This window comes from Lethenteron reissneri, chromosome 23, assembly GCF_015708825.2.
Source record: "Lethenteron reissneri isolate LAM-NWPU_2019-01 chromosome 23, ASM1570882v1, whole genome shotgun sequence".
NCBI classification, from domain to species: Eukaryota; Metazoa; Chordata; class Hyperoartia; order Petromyzontiformes; family Petromyzontidae; genus Lethenteron; species Lethenteron reissneri.
Window position 1 is genome coordinate 15,771,186 of NC_083801.1, and position 23,887 is coordinate 15,795,072.

At 41.4% G+C, this 23,887-nt stretch overlaps 1 protein-coding gene across 7 annotated transcripts in view; it reads left to right on the forward strand.

Moving 5' to 3' along the window:
- LOC133346091 (protein cordon-bleu-like) overlaps window positions 1-21,131 on the forward strand; it is a 60,972-nt gene extending 39,841 nt beyond the window's left edge. For 5 of the 7 annotated variants that reach the window (XM_061557464.1, XM_061557466.1, XM_061557468.1 and 2 more), the window contains 12 exons: window positions 57-145; window positions 562-624; window positions 2,555-2,887; window positions 5,191-5,509; window positions 8,039-8,089; window positions 9,304-9,501; window positions 11,491-11,644; window positions 11,819-11,937; window positions 12,159-14,554; window positions 14,767-14,877; window positions 18,789-19,028; window positions 19,751-21,131. In XM_061557464.1, coding sequence (XP_061413448.1) covers window positions 57-145; window positions 562-624; window positions 2,555-2,887; window positions 5,191-5,509; window positions 8,039-8,089; window positions 9,304-9,501; window positions 11,491-11,644; window positions 11,819-11,937; window positions 12,159-14,554; window positions 14,767-14,877; window positions 18,789-19,028; window positions 19,751-19,819 — 4,142 coding nt within the window. In that variant the 3' untranslated portion in view covers window positions 19,820-21,131. The remainder of the gene's footprint in view (window positions 1-56; window positions 146-561; window positions 625-2,554; window positions 2,888-5,190; window positions 5,510-8,038; window positions 8,090-9,303; window positions 9,502-11,490; window positions 11,645-11,818; window positions 11,938-12,158; window positions 14,555-14,766; window positions 14,878-18,788; window positions 19,029-19,750) is intronic. The other 2 variants (XM_061557469.1, XM_061557470.1) reach the window with 1 other exon arrangement.
- The last annotated feature ends 2,756 nt before the right edge of the window (window positions 21,132-23,887 follow it).

The following is a 23,887-nucleotide window of genomic DNA, read 5'->3' on the forward strand; positions in this document are numbered from 1 at the left end:
CAGGTAATGGAAACCATCACCTGTGGATGTATTGAGTAGCTGTCTTTGTATTACAGAGCTGAGCCATGGTCTTAACGACAACACAGACCTTCCTGAGAAAGAAAACAAAGGGCTTTTGAGCTTTCTGCGGCCAAAGAAAAAGAAGGTAAATACGAAATATGCTTGTACCCCTGTGTATTTGCAATTGAGCAATGTTTTTCTTGCTGTGGTGTTCTCTTGTAACTTGATTAAATGGTCTATTATTCTCTTATCGAGATGAGTGTAATATGTAGATACACGGAGACATGTTTGGAACAAGTTGGTGTGTTTATAGTTCAAATGTATTGTGGAGGCATTTGCTTTTTTATATTCGCTTATATTTGAATATACTAACATGTTGCATGCAGAAGCTTGCTTTGAATGCTGTTGGGACATTTTCTTGCTGTTGATACTAACGCATGTAACTGGCTACTTCTAGCTCTTTTGGTTATTCTAACAACTCCCCCGTGCGCATTGTTGAGTTTTTGCTGTCTTTGCTTACCCGTATGTCATGTCCTCTTTCTGCTGCTATGGCTTTCCCAGAGTGATGATGATGTTTCCGAGTGTGGTTCCAACAGTTCAATGCATGGTGACAGTAGCAGAGACGTAAGTACTAACGCTGTGTACAGCCCTGCTAACGATACTAACAGCAGTGCTAACAGAAAATCGTTCCTCATGCTTGTGCTCACAGCAGTAAATGTCACACAGGCCAATCACTTTTGAGCGCTAACCCTGTTCACTTTTAATACTCAGTTGCCCTTGAAGAACTGTCTTGAATTATGGTGTTATGATTAAAATTAAAGCTTCAACTCGGCATGTATGTGGAGGATGAATAGTTTACTTTGATGTTTAGAAGCCTTTGGCAAAAAAACCGTTAAACCTGTCAGCATGATATCATAGCTTCAAAGCTAAAGCAGACTGTGTCATTAAAATGTTACGCATTTTTTTGCACATCAAACTGTTGAAAAAGATAATTTCCCCTTATGCCGACCTTATAATCCAATGTGAAAGACATTTTATAATAAAACACTCATAATTACCCTTTTTACATTTTAAAATGTGGCATTGATATTTTGTGGGGAGCTTATAAGGTCAGAATCTAAACACTAAATTGTATATATTTTGTACTGTTATGCAGTGTAGTCCTATAGTTCGTTATCTTTGTTTTCTGGTTCACTTTATTGTTACAATCATCTCGGAAAATAATTTTAGTTATCAACTAAATCAGTTCATGCCATTTTCAGAATGTGTGCAAGTTATCTTGGTGGAATAAGTTGTATACTCCCCCCCCCATATTCTTGGTTCTTTCGGTAAAGTCACGTAGAAGGGAAATAATAAAATATAAAACACTAAAATTGTCACGACGTTTTGACTGCAACACAAGCAATCATCATCAGGTGTGAAATCCACAGCAAGATCATGATTGCTTGTGTTGCAGTCAAAACGTCGTGAGAATTTTATTGGTTTATATTTTATTATTTTATTATTTCCCTTCTACTTGACTTTACCGAAAGAACCAAGAATATGAATCCCTGCACTCACGAAAGCTTTAAATCTAAATACTCCCCCACCCCTTTTAGTGAAAATAGTTGCATCTAGTGGACAGGTGTCAATTGAATGATTTTGCAAAACAACAACTTTCCAGAAATTCTTCACTGGCAAAACATGTTTTAGACCAATCTACCTGACAGTGCACCCCTTTGGAAGCATTAGCAATCTATTTAGTTGTATCGTATGATTCATGCTGATTCCATTGATGTTGTGAATGATCAAATTGAGGTCAGTACTGTTAATTCAGTGATCACTGTACAACAGGATTGTTGCATATGATTAAATTACAGCTGATCTTTATGTTTACTTTCATCACATACCTTGATTTACTTTTGAAATGTTTAAATTCAAATGTATCAGTTTATTTAATGCAGATGTATCGTGGTTGCTGTAGGTGTCACTCAATACACATTTAAATTGTTGGTGCAAAATGTTTTTGCGTATATATGTTAACAGTTATTACAATCTTGATTTGAAGCTTCCATGACTGCAGAAATCCATATAGTTATTACAATGTACTATTTAACAGTTTAATACAGTGGTTCTCAACCCGGGGGGGGGGGGTATGCCCCTTTATGGGAAGCACAAAATACTTTCAAGGGGGGTGCAGGCTGTAGCATGAATACCGTGCAGGATAAATTTATCATGTGCAAAGAGGAACGCCATCGCCATATTTGCAGCAACAAAACACCAATACACAACATGAAATAAATGCCATACCAACCCATTGACTAGAGGCCTCATCGATAGATGATCTCTCTATCGTGGCATTTGGACACTAAGTTGTGTTTTTGGGACAGGAGGTGTGGGGACCATCGGTCTTAATTGGGTGGCCTTCATTTCAAAAAGATTGATAACCACTGGTTTAAGACATCGAGTCGGCAAATGCAAAGTTCTTGATGTAACATGGTCCCAGTTGATGCAAGCCAAAAGCACTTGTAGTTTTATATTTAAACACTGCCTAACTTGTCAACGTTTTCCACAGACTTCCATGCCTGGAACACCATTAATGGGGCAGCAGCAGCACCATCAGCGACCCATGAGCATGCCGTGCGTGCCCTCCCCTATGTTGGGCACACTGCCCGGTGGCGGTGGCGGTGGTGGTGGCGGCAGCAAGGGGCCCTACGGCGTGTCGGTGTGCCCCGAAGGACCAAGGAAGCGGAGGGCCCCAGCACCCCCTGTCTCACCCACCAACCCCCTGGCCACCACACCCATCCCTGAGGACGGAGAGCCAAACAAAGACAAAGAAAACGTTCCGTCCATCTCGCCTGGCAGCCAGGATAGCGGTTTCGAGCAGGTGTGTCGGGATCATTTGCAGGTAATGCATTCGTATTACATGAATGTTGTATGCATACAGTACAATGTACATTTCAATTCAAAGCGTGTGCATGCTTAATGCCAAGATCAATGTGGGTTCTCCAGTTTGTTATTTACAGAACGTGACACAAACTGAGACTGGTGCAGTTTTAAGTCCAAATTTCAACATATGTTTGAATGTGTGGCACTCTGCTCTCTTACAATTACTCTCGTATTTAGTTTAAACGCAGAAAACTTCGTAGCAGCATATCTCCCTACCCACTACATTGTAGCACGTAGGCCTTTGCACTTCAGTAGTAGGGTGGGGCCATGTAGCCAGGTGCCACTTGCCCCACCCATCAGAAAAAAAGTGAGTGATGAGTAATACTTTGGTAGATGTTATCATTGCTGACCACTAGCAATCCTGTTTTTAAAAGCTTTTTTTCGATTTATATGACATTAAGTTTTTTTAATGAACTTTTATTTTTACCATCCATTGTGGTTAATCGTTTTTCTTGACTTTTTGGAAATTATTAATAACCTACGCTATTGTTGTGCTGCTCTTAAAAGTAAGGTAGTAAAAAAAATGTGCATGGGTCCACCAGCAAAAAAGGAACCTTTATTTCCCCACGTGCCATAGATGAGTTGTGAGCTGACTTTTGTTTATGTTGCGAGGTGTTAATAAAATACCTCTTATATTTGCCCTCCAGCAAAATTTTTCAACGGTGACATAAAAAAAGTAAAATAGAAGTGCAGTACAGTATCTTTTTCTGCTTTGACTGTGTACATTGGCTGAACAAACAGCACTTTAATCCTGGAGGTACATGCAACCCACCCCCCTGTATAAGCATGACATAACTTATCGTGCTATTCCAACATAACTATACAATACCCCCTCTAAATACTGCTGCAGCTCAAGCTATATCATGCTGAATAATGTTCAGAGCCTTCTAATGCTGTGCAAACATGTAGGTGACTGAATGGGTATTGAAGCACATCGGCAAACGCTCGTTGAGCAGCACTACATCACGAGGGGTGAGGGTTGTTTGGCATGAACTTTATTGTGCAGTATCGTGCCAAACACTGCAGATCTGGGTAACGAGAGGGTAATTCCATTGTTAGCTTACATTCGCTGTACAGTCACGGTATGGATATATACATATAAAATAAAGCTAAGGCTTTAGTTACTTAATCTCTTTTCTTTGTTAACAAAATTGTTATCAAAACCACACTTCAAAAACAAGCTTATGAAGCCTTCTCAGGCTGCTTCAAAATGTTTGTGTCATTTACATGTTCTTTTATTGTAATACTGCACATGTTTAATGCATTGGCAGTATAACGTCTTTCACATCGTGCATAGCCAACCAATAACGTAGCCTCTGGTATATAAATAGCTTCCATTATTGGCATGATACTCGAGCTGAGTATCATGAAATAAAAGATGTTCTTTGAAATCGATTACTTCTTTTTTCCTCTTTATCTAATATTTCACATCATTCAAAAATATAAATTTCACTTAAATTCATCATACTTCACCAATCTCCACTGACCAGCATGGCAATGTATTACATTAGTAAGAATAATTACATATTCAGGAATGTCGCACTGAGTCTGAAGACTCTTATTCAAGAGGGTCCTGCATGAGGATGTTTGGCCAATAGCTATGACATGTACGGTTATTTTAGCGATAGTTCTATTAACTTACGTTCGTCACTTCCTAACCTCTCTCAAAAAAACACATTTAAACGAATTAGGTCTTGGATTTAAAACATTCCTGCGGAGGGAGCTCGTAGGAACGTTGGGTTGCTCGGTCAATGGCCACGGTCAACGGCGGCGTGGTGTATTCCGCAAATATGCCTGAATGTGAGGGCGGGCACAAGCCGGCGTGAGTAGGTTCAACGTTGAGTTTTATAAGGGCACCACGGGGTGACCAGCCCCTCCTCACCCAGCCCCACCCCTCCCACCCAGCCCCACCCCTTCCTCCCTCCCACCCAGCCCCACCCCTCCCACCCAGCCCCACCCAGCCCCTCCCCACCCAGCCCCTCCCCACCCTCCCCCCCCACCCAGCCCCTCCCCACCCAGCCCCTCCCCACCCTCCCCACCCATCCCCTCCTTCCCCACCCAGCCCCTCCCTCCACACCCAGCCCCACCCTGCACGATGGACACAATAATCCCCTGTGGGCTGGTGTAACCAGGAGGTTCCTACCAGTATAAAGTTCTTTGTTACATAACACACCACCATTTGTAAATAGTTGTACGGTATTGTGCTGGAGACAGGTTTGGCTTTGTTGGATATCTCTTGACAACTTTGTGTTTCTTGCTCAGAGCTCTCCAGACCAGCTGTGCCTGGCACAGGAGACCAGAAGAAGCCAGTCTCCCCCTGCACCATTGGCCTCATCTTCGACTGAGGCCGCTGGAGCTACGTCGCCACTCGCCATGCTGCAGCATCGCACCAAGCGCCGTGCACCTCCCCCTCCCCCATCCACAACCGCCCAGGGTATGCAGGTCGCCGCCGAGTCGCCGCCGTCGCCACCTCCGAGATCTGCCCCAGAACAGGCCTCGGCAGCGTTGTTTCAGCCTGGATCCCCTCCTCCTGTGCAGCCAAGCGTGGAGAACCAGCATCGAAGGCGGAGCAGCTCCACAGGTGAGCTCTCACGTGCTCACATTTTCAACTTCGATTTTTTTTTTTATCAAGTGCTCTTATAGTTATATCGATTCAAGACTGATTCATTTTTTGCGATGGAGCGCTTTTGGCTCTGTTCAAATGTGGGAATTTTAGCTGTGCCATCAACCAACATTTTTATTTAATCGAAAAAGTATGTTTAAACAGCTTCTGTTCGTTTAGTGTTGGTAACAACCTGCAAGCATCTTGGGGAGCAAAAGTGAAATTCCATTGCTTTTAGTGCAGTAGAATTGCTTCGGCACAATACCTTAACTTAATCATCACCTAGCCGATTTGTCAAGATCATGTTTACACAGGGGAGAAGGTAAGCAAACATGTTCCAATTGTGCATGCAGTTTTGTTTGGCTTCAACTGTCTTCTTTCAACAAGACCTCTGCTCCTATGGCATTTGCCTTTTGAGTCCCACTATATCTGTCGTCAGTCAAAGCACCTTTATAATATGATGAAAATGTGAAATATGTAATTGGCGACTTATTTTTGAGGACATAGAATACATTATCATTGTTATGCTTAATGAAGAGTGAAGTCGTGGAATGTTAAAATGCCTACCCAGTAATGTGTTGGGGTTTAATGTCCTCACAAGCAATATTAAATTATGTTGAAGAGATTTGGCAGGAATGAATTGTTCATCGACCAAACAAGATTTATTTTTTTATTGTGAAGAGATACACTTTGCAATTTTGGTGCCATCAGAATCTTTATTTAGACTGGAGGAATCCGATGAGCTATGAAGCTCATTTTCACAGATGGCCAGTAAAACGGATGATAGATTACACAGAAATTGCCGCACAATGGCATCATGCCATGCAATGTGTTGTGATGGGGGTTGCGTGCTGTCAGTTGTGTTTTTTTAGTCAGGTGGCATCACAATCCAACAGTCATCCAATCAGTGAGCAAGTTGGTCTAGTGAGCATGTAGATAGCGTGTATATGTATATATGTGATTTTGAGTGAGTGTATGTGAGTACTTATGTATATGTATGTGTGCGTGCATGCATGTATTTTGGGATCGATAGCAGAGTGGTTATTGCACTGCACTATAAATCCAGTAACCTGAATTAAATTCCCAGCCACAGCTAACATCATTGTCAAGTGATGTTTGTATCAGTCTGAGGCCTTCCCTATGTTGACTCAGCCTGCAAATGAGTTCTGGTGTCGTGTGCGAACATCATCACTGGAACAACAAATGTAGCTTGCCGTGGTTCTGGCCACACCACCTGCTCGTACACTGTTCCGGCCTTCATAGGTACTCCCAAATAATATTGGCCTCAACATTCTGTAAAAGGCTAAATGGAGGAGCTTATGTGTTTGTGGGTGTGGATATTAATGTGTGTGTGCATGAATGCATACTTGTGTGTGGATGCACACACATACTTGTATATACACACGTGTGTGTATATGTGTAATGACAGTGCGGAGCGATATCGGGACAGTGTGGCTCCCCGGGGACCATGGTTACTAATGGACGAGCTATTAATGAGACGGGAGCCAATGGCGAGGAAGGACGAGTTAATGAGGATTCATGAGCTGGGATCCAATGGCGGGGGAAGTGTTACTAATGGACGAGTTAATGAGGATTCACGAGACGGGATCTCATGGTGGGGAAGTGTGAGAAGGACGTGAGCGGCAGGGCCAGGTGAGGTGAGGAGGATTGAGACTGAGGGTGTGGCTGGAGCGGGCGAGCATAAATGGCAGCACGAGTGGCAGCTTGGTGTGGGGAACTGCCGTCGTCGTCACCTGGAATCGGGTCGTCTCCATCGTCTGCAAGTTGTCTGGAGCTTGGAAGCGAGAATGTCTCCCGAGTGGTTCTGTCTCATCACCCGAGTGTACAGAATCACTCGTGTTACGTGTTGAGTTGTTATTGGACTTTATTCTTCATAAATATACGGAAGACAAGACGGCGTCTCTCAGAGCTACATTACATGTGTGCAGATGTGTGTCTTTCTTGTTTTTCCGATTCATACCATCCTCTGTGGTAGCACTTTGTACTTACTTGCATAGTGTTGCAACTCGGACATTTTCTTGCAATTCATGTGGTGCAATCCAACACAATATGGTCATCCCCATATTGATTGCACTGAAATGGCAGATTGCATCTCGGCCTAAAGACATTGTGCTTTGCTCCTAGTTCCTATAACTGTCACGTGACGATGTCTACCTTTCGTCGCAAATGTTATTATTTGGCATTCAATTTTTCATGTTTTTTTATGCTGTCGTTGGTGATGCACTCTTACAATTACTCGTGCGTGGCTGTACTTTGGCTCTATTGAAAGTTTATACATTATGCTTACATCTTAGATGTTCGGACAGGAACAAAAAGTAATTCCCCGGACAAGTGTTTAGAAGTTCATAACTGAATAACATGTTTTATATTAACAGCCAGCTGCTGTTTGAACCTTAAATGAATTCACTTGGCCAGTTATGGGTAAGTCAAATTTGCTGATGCTAATGAATGCCATTCATATGTATGGACATGTTTTGTTTTTCCCAGCCTCCACTCAAAGTTCTGGGAGCTTACCGCTAAAGGATGAAAATAAAGAAGGTAAATATTTAAATTATACTTGCGCAGATGCCACCATGGACAATATTAATAATATGTGCCGAATGTGTATCGATTAAGGGTACTGTTTTTATTTTATTGGAACGTAGTAGTCACCCTTGGAAGTGCTAGATCCCCAAGATTCTCGAATTCTAGAAAGTCCTTGTGCCAACCGCCATCAGAATAGAGCGACTTGTATTTGTGGCTTTGTTTAAAGATCAGGGGGGCAACCGTCTCACCCAATAATTAACATATTCCACAAAAGGGCCCTTTTTAAGATACACTGCATTTGGTTTTACGTTGCCCATAGTCCCTGATGCTGTCCATGGGGACTCGACTTGAGCCCATAGCCTCGATGAGGTTTGCATTTATAGTATGGAAAGTCACCCTGATATTGGCATTTACCTCTGTAAAAGAGGTTTGGCATTTTGATCCCCAAAAGCTAATATTGGCTATCTTGAATGTGGTAGTTTATGCCAAGTATTTGTGGTTGGACACTGGTCTAACTTCTGGGGTGGCCATCTCTGGAACGTAAGCATTTTGTTGTCTGAGTAAGTGTTGCATAACATTTGTTCGGGTGCTAGTCGCCCGATGAGCGTCCATCCACCGGACACCTGGGTTTGTGGGTATGCGTTTGTGAATTTACTCGTGCAAGCAGGACACATGAGTTGGTGACACGATGGGCTTGTGCCCGCCAGTTGGCTGGGCACCTTTGAAATTGGAAATTCTTTGGAGTGCTCCAGTAGCACTCCAGTTATGGCACTGCTCTCATAGGCTGGTAATCTAAGTTGTGTCCGCTCCTGCAGATTATTTTGGTTTAAAATATTTAGTTGAAAATAGTTTTAAAAACATTATATAACAATAACCAATGCTGCTACAACTTTTTGCATACTGTACATTGTGGCGTCTGTGTTAGTTGAGTAGCAGCTAGGGCCACAACAAATGTTAAACGATATCTGCATAAAGTAATTTCTGTGGAAATATTCCAAAATAAATTTGCCTTGAGTTTACTTTGGGAACTTTTTTTCTCACAGCCTGAAAGTCCCGTGTGATGTATATACATGTTAACACAAATAACTCAATTATTGTACATTCTACATACGATGTGTCACGTGTGTGAATTTACATTATTATCTTCACAATAATATACTGCAAAACAATTCACATTGGCGTGTACTCCCGTGTGTTCATCAATATTAATGTTGCCACAACCTTAGGAGTAAGTGAACGGCCTACACCTGTAAAACCCCCACGCGGGTCCCAGGCGTCCCCACCTCCCGTCGTTCCCACCTCGCCGCCACCCGGCATCGCACGGGATCCTCCACAGTTCCAGGCACCCCCTCCTCCACCATACCCTCCTCCTCCTCCTGAGCCGACCGCTCCACCCCCTGCACCTCCTCATGCCGTTCCATCAGGTGAGGAGGGTCTGTGTAGCTCCTCGTAATACCGCACTGCTGCACCCACTTGTGTTCCCACACGGCTATTCAACAATAGTACACACACCCCGTTTCCATTTCAAGCCAGATGTGTGTCACGCGGTGTAGCAGGTAATCATTGCAGTGAGCTGTAAAATGCATGGCTTCATTGGAATAGATGGCTGTATATGCAGTATGAAGGCCACAAGTAATTGTAATCCAATAAACTATCTTTAAATGGTTGCTCATTTAGATATCTTGTGATCAAAATTGTAATCATGTGCCGACAATTGGCTAATTATTGCACTACTTTCATAAAATATGTTATTTATTAAAAGTTTTAGGCATGTTAATTCAGATATAAAATTGACTTTCATACTGCAGAATAATGCTGACAAGGTTAAACAACTGCATAACCTTGCAGCAGGGGCACCATTTCCTTTTAAAGTGTGTGGATTAAATGAAGGATCTTTTTAAAGTCCTTTACCCTCATGGTCCTCATTTTCCATGAAAATTCTGAAAGGCTGTGGTGCAAACAGCCTGCCAAAATACAAAAAAAAAAATCTAATTTATGATTTACATAGTATTCTTTTACATATGTTCCATGCAAATTCAGACTAACTTTATTTCAGCTGGTAAAGCCCATTGAGCTAAGCAGCTCTTTTACAAGGACAACCATTGGCTTTTTTCTCTTTTATTTGGCTTGCACATATAACTGGCTGTCAAACATCTCTCGTGGAATTTCATAAGATATATCTTTTCAACTGTTCATACATATGTTGAACACGCACATAACTTATGTTTGAACTGTGAATCTTTGTTTAAACGGCAATTGTGGTGCTTATAACGTAACATTTTCAACTTGTTTAAAGTGGTAGTGTGAGTATACCCATATGTTTGCATGTTATAGATTTCTGAATTTAAGCTCTTAAATGCTCCACCAAGTGCTCTACTTTTTACTTTCATTGGCTACCTATGTTCTAAACAACATTGTACCTTATTGTTTATTTGTTGACGATGTTTTGTAAAACTGGAATTTGGATTTCCAATGGACAAACAAGTCAAACATTGTATGTTTGACATTAACGTGACATTCTTTTGTATCTAAAAAATATTTAATGTATGTTTGTTGAAATTATTTCGCGCCGTACGTAGCCAGACGTGATAATGTGAGGTGCTAATCAGTTGCGCTTTTGATGAAAGCATTATTGATTTAAAATATAACATGTAAATTCTGAAAGCTTGCACAAATCAAATTTCAAATGTGTATACAAGTTTATGTTTATTATGTTAAAAACTCTCAAGCAATTTCTTCTGCCAATGTTGGACTAATACTCTTGCTTACTGCTCATGTAAGTGACTCTTTCATCCACAATTTGTACATTGAGCAAGTCTGTTCTCACCAGATATAATCTTTGGCTATGGTGTTTATTCTGGTTGTTGTACAGTATATGTCTTCTGTTGGCCAAAAGCTCTTTTTGTTTAACAAAAACTTCACACAAAACCCAGAGCAGATGCCTGAGATTACGGTGGGAACGTCTTTTTGCGTCATTCATGGAGCCACAGCCTTGCAGTATAAATATTGCCTCGCTGTTTACTTTTCTCAAAACACCTGCGCACTGATGACACATATATGTCGGAGAAAATCCATTGGTTGCAAATACTTGCTCATGGAGATGCAGAAACAGTACGGTGAAACAAGGGGCATTCGTCTGTGTTCAAAAATACTATATGCTTCACATTTTGTGGTTTTAATAAGAAATATCTGTGGTATTGAAGACATAAATGAAAATAACCCGATTTTTTCCCCCCAAGTGCTCTTACATACCATAATCGTTTGTGTGAACTTGCACCTTTGTCTGAGAAAATGGATTCACATCACTCGTAAAAAAAGCATTGTTCAACGTTTTGAAGTACATTATGGTGTTCATATCCACAATGTTTAATGGACCTTATTTATATGTTGTTTGACATTTATTACTGCTGTAGAAAAAACTTTGAACGAGGGTGGTGGAATGGGCAGTGATTCCAATGTCACAAAGCAACAGTGCATGCCTGAAGCGGCACCCCGTAGGCTTGAACAAGGAACCACCGCCAAGTCTGAGACACAGAAGACTTTCTGTGGCGCATCTCAGCAAGCCCAGTAAGGCATCACAACCCATTGCTCTTCGAACAAATATGCTATTTTTACACGTGACACTTTGCTTTATTTTAATTTTTATGCGTTGAAATGCTCAGTTTGTAATGTCAAGTGTCCTGTTATGCTAAAAGAACACGTTTCCTATGTAATTTGTGCTGTTTATTAATGTTGGTGCAGCGCCTTAGCTGATAACATGGTGCAAGAATATTCATCAGACCTGGTACAGGCTAACACTGATGCTGCAGCAACTGCTGAATTCGATGAGTTAATTGCTGAACTTGAAATGGGGCTGACGGGTGAGTGCTTTTATACACAGAATGGTTAGTCATGGAAATAAGAACAATATAGCACAATACTTAACATGTGACAAAATTCAGTGTTATTCATAAAGCATGCAAGAAGTGAAAAGCAAATGAGTGATAATATAACCATTTTCTGAAATATTTACGTGGCATAATTGGTGTGGCATTTGTGATTTAAACATCATATAAAATGTATGCTTTTGTCTTGTTTGCAGATGATGACTTGAGGTCTAAGAGTAGTCACCCCAATGTGGAGACTGTAAAAAATATTCAAGCAGAGGCTGACGTTAATTTTATTGTAGAGCCGGTTAAAAAGCCAGAGCCAGCCCTTCCAGATTCAACAGTGATAAAAGCCACTGCAGACAGCAGCTCCAACAATACTGATAAAGTAGATATAAACAACGAGACAAAGTATCCTGTTTTATCAGCAAATGCCAATGTGGCAACAGATGTCAAAAGAGGACCTTCAAAAAAAGCTTTGCAATTTCTCAAAGCTTATAATGATATGCAAAAAAGGGAAGCAGCTGATAAAAACAAGGCTGGAAATGTGCAACAGGTTTCTGATAAGCCACCTGTTACTCAGAAAAAGGATGGTAATGAAGTAAAAGTCGACTTTCTTGCCAAGGTTCAGAAATCTGCCTTGGCCCAGCAACGTGACCATAAATCCAAACCTACCCTTTGTGGGTCTTTTTCTGGGGCCACTGCAAAAGCATCTGGTTGTGTAGTGGGTGAACAAGACCCCAGACATAAAAGGTTATCTATGGCTTTCCCTGACATATCCACCAAACCAAATAGTGAGTTAAGCAGGGCAGAAAGGCATGGAGGAAGCCTAAAGTGTCTAGATAAAATGCCTGTTAAAAATGAAACCTTTCTAAATGCGCATGTGGAGAAAATCCCTGTAGTACATGCCAAATCTGTGGACAAGCAAGTAAAGAGTATACCTGCGGAACGACAGAATGCATCATCCGAACAGTATAAAAAACAACTGGTAACACAAAAATACATGACATACGTGGAAGAGTCAGTAATGATCCAGCCAGTAGAAATCCATAAAGAAATTGCAGGAGCTAGAGAAGAAATAGTTGAACCAAACAAAGTTTTCAAGGTTATTGCAGAAGAAAGGCTAACTAAACCATCAGAAAAAACAATTATTTCAGAAAGCATTAAAAGTGAAAAAGTATCCGAAATAAATAAAACTTCACAGCCAGTAATGGACCAGTCAAATGAGCCTGAGGCTTCGATGCAAAACAGCATTTTTTACAAGACACGATCAATTTCAAGAGAGCCATGTGTACCTGAAGTTGAATATCAATATAATTCTGCTGAACCATCTTCTCCAGTTCTTCCTGTCTATAAGCAGCCTTCAGATCGGTGGAGGTCCACAAATGAAATCACCAGAGATTACCTTCCTAAAGTGGGATTGACCACTTACAGAATTGTTCCTTCCAAGCCAGTCATAAGACCAAAACCTGAAACAGCTGATGTCCCATTCCTTTTACCAACTTATGAAACAGAAGCCAGCAAGACTGAGACTGCTACTGCAACCGATACTACAAAAGAAATCAAAGAAAAGTTGAAATATGACTCTACAGCGAAGATCAGGGACATTACAGCCAATCCACAACAACATACAGCACATCAGTCACCAGTGATTTCTCCACCATTAATTCCCCCACCATTGATTCCCCCACCATTGATTCCTCCTTTATCAGGGCTCTCAAATGTGACTCGCCCATTCCAGAGGTCCCATTCCCTCCAGTGTACTCCAGAGACAATATCTCAGCAACACTCTGCTGTAAAAGCCACCGAGCCACTTGCCAGCATTGCCACATCTCCACCATCTAGCTCAAAGCAAGATGCATTTTTCCGTCCCGGCAGGAGAACCTCCAGCCTCTATGTGGCATCTGCCATTGCCAAGAAAACAGCCTACAAGTCCATTGATACTCCAAATGAAACTTACAGTGGCACAACCACAACAAAGACAACACCTGTGGATGCTTTGCCACCACTTCAGGTAAATTGTGAACAGGATGAGCTCATAATTCCACCACCACCACAGTTTTCTACGGAAGAAAATGCCAACATTCCAAATGCTCCAGGTGACCCAGGGAAAGTGATTATAATTGAGGCACCACGAGTTCATCAATGGAAGCCAAAACTATTTAGACCAGTCAGTTTCCCAAGTGTCATATTCAAAGATGACAAACCATCTAGCATGAGTGTAGAGTCTAGTCATTTAGAGTCTAAGAACACTGTCTTTGCTGTCAAGTCACCACCGCCGGTGATTTCTCAAACAAGTAGTGGATACCCTTTTAATGTAAAATCAGCGTCTAACTCATCTCAAATTCAGTCTGTTCTCAGTTCTCCAAAATCCACAGATGCAAGTCCTTTCTATCAGCCGCCCACAGTTTTAAATACCACTGGAACTGCACTGGAAAGTCCCAGTCTTATTTATGAGCAGAGAAAACCATCAGGTGAAGATACTGGTCTGTTTGGACCGATGCTGAAGTTAAAACCTGTGGTGCAAAAACCAATTCTGAAGGATAACAATCCACATAATTCCCTAATGGAAGCACTTCAGTCTACAGACAACATGGGCAGATTGAGAAAGGTCAGAATACTTTGTCTACATCGTCACATTTAAAATATTGTAATAAATATGGCAAATGTGTGTAATTCATTTATTTTAAAACGTATTTATAGAACATTTTTAACTATTATTGCATATGTATAATTAGAATTATCTTAAACATTTACCTTACTAATGTGAAACGTTGTACACATTTCCATAAATGTTCTGGTTGTTGTTTCAATATATTCTAGGTTTCAGGTGAAAATCTGCAGAAGATACCGGCTGCTGTTGAAAGTGAGACGGAAAGAGACGCTCTTATGGCGGCTATTCGATCAGGCGCAGGAGGAAAACGACTGAGAAAAGTAAGTTGGAATGCAAGTGACAACTGTGTATTTAATTTTGCAGATTATTTATCTTTCAAGAGGACAATCATTAATTGTCTTAGACGTTCATAATTCCTTATAATGGTCTGAACAAATAATGTTCCAACAATTATTTTACATTCACCTCAATTCCCATCCCAATAGATGTCCTTACTTATCTTTTTTTCATATCTGTGAAATGTTAGTTGATTTGTAAAGCTATACATGCTGTATAGTATAAAAAGAGATTGTTTTTGTCTCAGCAATACTGCTATTTTCAATCAAATGATATTAAACCTTACCATCATCCAGTGAGGGGTCTGGACTTTTCATATTGCAAATGGTTTCTCATGTGCCCTGTGTAGCTTGAACGACTGAGCCACATTATTGACTATTCAATGGATTTCTTGTTACGTGGCGAGTCGTAATTGTAAGCATATAACTAGAATACTCCTTCAAGATAACTTGAAAAGAAAAGTAACTTGCCTGTTGTGAACAAAAAATTACATTTAAAATGTATTTTTTCACGATCCTCTTGTGAAATCAATTAAGCTATTTGTAGCAATATTTATGAAGTATACTTTGCTTTTATTTTATTAAAGTCTACGCACCTTGGTAACTGGATACTGGATGAAGTGCTTTGAACATTTGATAGGTCGGTTTCATCTGTATAAACATTTTGTGACCACGCGACAGACACGTGTATGCACTTTGGGGGCTGTTCTAGGAATTGTTTATTTGTATTTTGGTTTGGTCCCTATGCCAACAAGAGCCACGACTGCTGTTGCAGTATCTCCTGCACCAAATATTTAACAGGCATTTGCATTTGATGGGATATGCACTTATTTAGACCTCTTTCACATTATTTATCTATTGGTACTTTTAAAAGCCAGTTATCCACTTCACTTTTGCAAAAAAAAATTTGTTTTCACAATTCATTAAATAAAAAACATCCAAATTGGTTTAAATTAAGTTTGGAACACGTGACCTTGTGGGCCAGCATCTAACATTGCAGATGTGGTACTTGTTAAAATAATAAAACTACACATTATTGAGGTGGTGACATCTTGGCAAATGGCTTACATAATTTACCTTGGGATGTATGCATTCATGTAACCCAAGCTCATATCGTGACGACTTTGAATAAGTTCAGCTGTTAAGGTTTCTTGGCACTGCAAACCTGCAAAACCTAAAACCAGCTGTCACCTACCCCCCTGCTCAATCCCGCTGGCTCGACAAGCAGTTCTCATTTAGTGCTGACACTTACTAGTTGGGACCTTTTGCCTCTCTGGCCTCTTGCAGCAGTAGTAATTAAGGTTGGATTAAAAGCTGTGTTTGTATAATGTTGACACATGGATGCATTTATTTTAGGGAGGACTGATAAGGTTGTTTAAACATCCTAAGGCCAAAGTAGGGTGGGCAGAGTCTGTGGGAAGAAAAAGCGCCAGTCAAGTAGACCCATGGCGCCAGTGGACAGTGGTGCAGGAAAACAGCATGCCTTAGGATGGTCTATGAAGCCATGTTATGGCTATAAACATTAACAATGCTCCTCGTTCCCATTATGTTTTCCTTTTATTTTTTTCACTAAATTGTTTAATTTTGCGTTAATCAAAATAATGAACTAATTCTGAGCTTATGATTTTCTAAAACCTTTGCAATTATAATTCAGCAATGATGAACTTAAAATTTGTAAATAGTACATCTCGTAATTTGTCATTCAAACATATGCACATTTTAGTTATATTTTAACATTAAACTTCCACTTCAAATTATTTGGTGATGCTGCATTGCCAGTAGTGCACAAGTACAATTAACAAACCCTCCACATTAGGAAATAACATTGCCTTAAAATATGTAATCAGCTAAGTTTTGCTCAATGGCCCTTCTTCATAGAACATAATTGATTCGCTATGAAGAAGAGCCATTGCGCAAAACGTCGCCTGTTACACATTTACATTTAATAATTTCGCAGTGACATCACCTTGACGATGTCACAGCCACACTTTCCTGCCAAAAGTGCTGTAACATAATGTAACGTTTGCTTAATTTATAAATACATGAAAATTTAAATTTTACAGTTGGAACTGTATGTTAAAATAAAAAAATCAGTGGTTAGTATTTCAAGTAATTTGGATTATTAAATGTATTGCATAAACAATGAAAGATCTTCACATTTAATAAATCTAAATAAAATAATGTTAAATACAGTCCTGGAATAAGCCTAATATCCAAAAAATCGGATTTCTGAAAAATGTAAACCGAATCTCTTGCTTGATGTATGTATCATATCTCATCTTAAAACCATACGCCTTGCCAAATCATTTTTTTTATTTAATTAAAAATAAAGCTTAAGCTGTCCTCTAGATGCACAATATTTTGCTTTACTTTCACATGTTTGCAGTTAAAAAAAAAGTATGCTTCATCTTATTCAAGTGTTGCCATTCCATTTTTGTAAACAGTGTTTTTAGTTTTCTAATATTTTCACTTCGGCCTTCATTTATGAAAACTTGGATTACTTCATCAATTTCTACTGGGTCAAATGCCTCTTCATCGTCTACACAGGTGGTATTTGGTATTCATTAGTCTTTTTCCAGAATCAGAATGATAGTATAGGACTGTGCGTTTAATGTTGGGGACCCATATCGCGGATCTCATTATCCGAGGCGTTATCTGCGATTTTGCCCCTCCTATCCCCGAAAAATCGTGGCTTATAGAAATAATGACACAGTGCATGTTGGGAAAGTGACTGGTCAGTACCTGCGAAAAATAGACTGGCCTGGCAATTACTCTTGTCTGCAAACAAATCGAGGCTAATAGGAGTATGTGAGGGGTGGGTCGTCTTTAAAAAACATCAGGTGTTTGCGTACGCTCACACGCTTGAAACACATCTCTGAAGTATCTCTGTGCGTCTGCTGATCTATTGCTCACTTTGTGTGTTTGTAATGTGCTTTCCCCTGCCCCTATCTTCACCTGTGTTTTTATGTACAGTGCATGTATCTACATGTGTGTCTGTGTTTGTCTCCATCACTCTCAATCTCCAAGTCTTTGTGCGTCTCCGTCTGTGTGTGTCTTCATGTCTTTGTGTCTCTGGGTGTGTCTCTGTCTTTGGGGAGCGGCAGTGCAGCGGTTTGTGCACCGTGCTGTGAACCTAGATACACCAGTTAAATTCCTGCTCACGGTCAAAACCAGTGACAAATATTTAAACTGATTCTGGGCCTCTTCTATGTTGACTCGGCCTCAAATGAGTACCTGGTGCGGTGTGTAAATATTAGCACGAGGGAGACAAAGGTGGCCGGGCGTAATGCTGGCCACCCTCGTGTAACGTTCCTGCCTTCATGGGTGCTCGTGCTAACATCACTTGCTCCAAGAGTCGGTGACAGATATACAGAGTGGGATATTTGTGTCTCGTGTGTGTGTCTCGTCTGTGTGTCTTTGTTTTTCCATGCAGTGTATAAACAAAGCAAGCGCCATCCGTTAATTTGCTTTGGTCAAAGTGATTTTTTAAATAAAAAGTTTCGGATAATAGGATGTATGTGCCGTGGGACTCTTATCTGCAAAAATCTCAGATTATAGGATGCCACTCCGCAATGACTAATGAAAAAGTCGGGGATAATCGAGGATAATAGGAAGAATAGGGCCGTGGATAATGGAACTTTTGTGAACCTGACAGCTGTTTCAAATTGTACGAATCACGGATATTAGGGCCTATTTGACTGCTCCCATTAATAAAGACATTAATAAATACATTAACAAAAACATGCTTTAATATAATTTTCTTGAGCTTAAGGATGTACGTTTGTACAGCATCGAACAATGGCATGATTTGTCTGAACTTGAAGTGTGTGACCTCAGGTATCACACTTCTTGGTGTCTCATTGACTGGTGTGTACTGTGTCTTTTGGTTTTCATAGACCTCATCTACAGCAGCAGAAGAACTGGTGTCTCAGCAGTTGAGAGAAGCTGACTCGAGCGATTCAGCCACAGTGCGGACACGGCTTGCATCTGTGCATTCTCCTCCAGTTCCCACAGCCCCACCTCCTGTCATCCTTATGGGTAATGGGGCCAGAAGTACAGAGTGTAGTCCGGAGGAGGCACGTCTGGCCATGCTTGATGCCATCCGATCCGGCAGTTGTGCTGGCATGCTTAAAAAGGTGGGCACAAGAGCTCAGTTTATACACATGCATACATATATATTTACTACACACACATTTTTTATTTCTTAGAAATGCTTTGAAGTTAAGGTGGAAATCATTTTAACTTAAAAAAAAAATTGTATTGCAGTGTTGCAATAGAGAAATATATACTGTATTGCAATTAAAATATACAGTTGGTCCTCAACTTAAGTCTGTTCGACTTACGTTGATCCGCACTTAAGGCAGGTCACCAATTGACACCCTTGTTACTTTTGGCGGTCAGACCCTTACATACGGCGTGACGCTGACTCAGTTGCTGGTTCTGTGCACAAACAAACAACACAGTACGCCACCCAGTCAGTCAGCCTCCCGACGCGCTCCGGTGCTAAACCTATGTGCATTCTTCGCGCTGTTTAAGCATTTTTAAATAATTTGATTTATTTCATCCTTTAAAAAAGGTAAGAACTTTCTAGACACTAATATTGTACTTTATATATAATTGGTAGTTGATTAAATATGCTACTTGTATTTATATCTATTAAAAGTGGCATATAGGATCCTTGGTCAGGAACGTGACCCCCTATTGTATCATTGTTTATCTGGGAAAATCTGTCTCGGCATATGTCGCTTCCGCTTGCGACACCTTTTCTAGGACTGTAACCTGATGTAGGTCCGAGGACTGCCTGTGTAATTTAAATGCGATATACCCTCCCCCCCACCCCCCTGCTCGATTTATATAGGTGCCAAAGTCTGTGAAGACCATCGAAGTAAATGGAAAGTCAGGAACCATCAGGAGTTCATCGTCATAGGAAGGCTATTACACATCCAACCTCCCATTGAGCGCCTTACTGTCGACATTAGGAGCACTTTGCCTTTAGACGGTGGAACAAATACAACATGAAAGCCTACTGGAGACCATATTGTTCATGACCAATGAAGTGCCATGTGTGCTGATGGTTGGTGCTTTACATGTGTATTTTCTTTGTGCAAAATAATTACGCACACCATTAAATGTGTGCAAAAGAATGTGTACGCTTATATTTTGTATTGACACCTTTTTATTGCATATTATACCTTTGTAAAACTTTCCCCTGGCAGCTTGTGTTTTTGATGGGGAATGGGGACTCTTAAAATGCCTCTTGATGCACATAATACATGTTATGTTCTAGAATTTACATGACATTATTTCTCATCTACTTACGTGCAAGTTTGTACTGTGTCTATCAATAGTGTATAGCTGGAAAAGGCAGTAATTTTGCTTGGAGCATTGTGTCAAAAGATGGGTGGGAAACTGTAAACTTGGCTCCATTAAATATGGGATGTGTGCCTTTCCCCACGTTATTAGAGCGATTGAAAATAATTAAACATGCAAGTATGCTTGTGATTATCATTGTATATTATGAATTCAGGAATATTACTAATTTGATGCAGTTGAAAAAACCGATGAGGAATTCCCGCATGTGTACCAGCATGCAATGAACGATCTATTCGGGGACAAATTGCACTTCTTGCATGGAATAGAGCCACGTTGACAGTTGTGCAGGTACTCCAACCTAGCAGGTGGGACGGTTAAAGGCTGAATGGCTTGTCAATGGATGTCAGTATTATTGTTTCCCTTAATGTTCAATTCATTCAATGGTTTGCTTTGTTTCTGTATTTCTTTAACGAGACCAGCGTCTCTTATTTGTCATTTAACCACTCTGCTGTTCTAAAAATGTACTTTGCACAGTATCTTGTTTAACGTCTGACATTCCAATAAACGTGTGGCATATGTTATAATGAAATTACCATGAAAAATAAGTATATTTACTCCGCAATATTATTTTGAGAATGGAGAAAAAACACTGACATGCCACAATGTTTATAAGGCAAGCAATGTAATGTATTAATGGGCGTTCTTGAGCAGCATACCTTGATGGCCTTTGTGCTAACTACTGTTTTCTTGTGGCGGTGGCAGCAACATGACTACATTTATAAAAAAAAATATGGAAGATGTGTCCATTACGTTATACTATACTTATATTTTCAATAGAAAATTTTGGGAGCACTTGTCTTTTTACATTCTGGAGGTTTAACGATGTGTTTCGTGTTGATGTACGAATAAACACTTGGTGCAGCCTGTTTTTCTATGCCCTGTATGTCGGTGCGTATAGAAACCAGTATGTACGAGTACTGTACAGCATACCCATTGCAGAGTACAATGTATTTGCATTAAGCGACAAAGATTTGCATGTTCATACTGTTGAACACATACGGTAATGCAGATATTGGGGATGTTTCTTTTTGGGTGCATCCGTGTGTAAATGTTAGAGAACTGGCACACAAACAAACACATTCCTGCGGAGGGAGCTGGTAGGAACGTTGGGTTGCTCGGTCAACGTTGGGTTGCTCGGTCAACGGCGGCGTGGTGTATTCCGCAAATATGCCCGACTGTGAGGGCGGGCACAAGCCGGCGTGAGTAGGTTAAACGTTGAGTTTTATAAGGGCACCACGGAGTAAACAGCCCCTCCCACCCCCCAACCAGCCCCACCCAGCCTCTCCCCACCCAGCCCCTCCCTGCACGACGGACACAATAATCCTCTGTGGGCTGGTGTAACCAGGAGGTTCCTACCAGTAGCAGTTCTACAGTATTGCATTTACCACTGAATTCTTGGAACGCCTGTGACTCCGGCACAAGTCTGGAAATACTCAAATGTCACTTTTGTAGCTTGAGGGAAGGAAATAGAAATGGGCAAGGTGTGCTAACAGCCCACAACTCGTCACGTTGTCTCAGAGGCAAGCGCATGCTAGCAGCACTGAGTCCTCGCATCTGGATGAAGACTTGCAATGCACAGAGTATATTATAGGAATCGAAGGAATGTTAGAACTTTCGTACACATTGTCATGGACTTCATATTATCCAATGCCCGACTGTACTTTAAATCCGCATATAACCTATTGCGTTTACTTACGCTGTAGGTGGAGGGTGTGCATCCATTTAAATGGCCCGCGTCTGTTGTGACGTGCCGGCCCCTTGGCACACAAAGGCTCTTTTGTGTAGTTGACCTTGGCGGTGTCATGCTTTAGCCGTGCCCTCACGTCCCCCTGCCTCCACACGTTAATTGGGTGTGGAGGCATTATAGCTCGCAGGTAAAGGTGAGCTGCGCGCAACAGGTTTTGTATGTGATTTTGTTGTACTGAAGACGAGAAAAAAAATATTTGGAACAAGCTAGACTCGATAAAAAAAAATCACCTGTGCTTTTGCACAGGACCGAGCGTGCAACGATCGGCGTCAATTGTTCCAATTAATGCATTACCGTGGGCTCTTACATCAAGCCAAAGTCTGGCTTTTCAGCACGGGGTTGTTATTTCGGTGTTCGCTCGGTTTGCAGACACCTCCGGTGATGGCTGTCACTCTGCGGTTTGCACGATCACGGAACACTTAATTAGGTCAAAATGTACGCGTTTACTCTGCAATTAAACAACCGTAGGTGTGATATATGAAGACTTGGGTTTTGCGTGTAGGGCATGCGCCCATAAAAAAGGGGTAGGCAGAACAGAATGTCCTTTTTTATTGCGGGGTGTCGCAATTGCCACACAGTCGGTGATTAATGATTTACACCGGGGGGCAGGTTTTCTTGTTCTGGCAACTTTAAGCCCCCGAACATGTGGTTGCTCTCTTTCTCCAGAGCACCCGATCGATGAGGCGTGACGATGATGCAAGTACAGGTAGTCCCCGAGTTACGATGCTCCGACTTACGATATTTCGATCTTACGATGGCGATAGCGATTCGACAAAATTGCCATCGACAACCTAACATCGTTCAAGTATGCAGACGACGGACAGAATCTTGCTGAGTACAGTACAATATGATACGTTACAATACGTTCAATGCTCTGTATGATACGTAGCTTTAGCGATTTCATTTTAAGGTTACCACGACAAATTTTCTCTGTTTTGCTAAATGATCACCATTCGTTAAGACTCCTGGGTAGGCTAGGCCATCTTCGACTTACGATATTTTCGACTTACGATGGGGTCGTCGTAACGCATCTCCACCGTAAGTAGAGGACTGCCTGTACACCGCGTAGCGAGGCGGAGAGTTTGATGACCAAGTGTCACTTTTATTTCCGAGGCAGAAACGGGCAATGAAAGGCCCCCCGGGCGTGTTGGAGTGCCACGATGGCGAGATGTGAACTACCTCGCCTGATCTACAGGAGGTCGTGGCTTCGATGCCGAACCTGACGCCCGCTGTATAGTATTAGGAGTTTGCGTGTCTCTCTCTCTCTCTCCCCGTGTTCACGTGAAAATATCCCTGGGTTTTCCCTCCACATTGAAAATCGACATGAAGGAAAAATTGGCTTCTATAAATGTCCACGTGATAAGCCACTTCGCTGACCTATCACGGTGTGGCCCAAGTCGCTCCTGAAAAAGAGCTCTATATATATATATAACTCGCTGAGCCTTATCTGTTAAAATGAAAATAGTTGTAGCTCCAGCAGTGGCGAGAGACAGCGAGTTGGTGGTGGTGGTGTTGGTGGGGGGGGGGTCGAGTCCGTTCGTTGCGCACACAGCGAATGAAACGACGCTAGTGAATGAGCGACCCAACCGCTCTTCTTGCATCATTCATCGTACGTAAAGCAAACAGCAACGTTGGGGGGTGGTTTGCCAGGTGGGACGAGCCCAAGCCGCACAGGGAACTTACCTGCGCGTGAAGAAGTATAACAAGAGGAGTTTAAAGGGACGCGCGCGCGCGCGCACAAAGTCAACCGCGTGCTAATGAACAAGTCCTGCTAACCCGTACCGCCCCACGCACGGTAAACACTGCTGATGTCATGCTCTCACGCCCCCCCACCCCCGGTACGCGTCTCTCGCTCTCTCTCTGTATGTGTGAGTG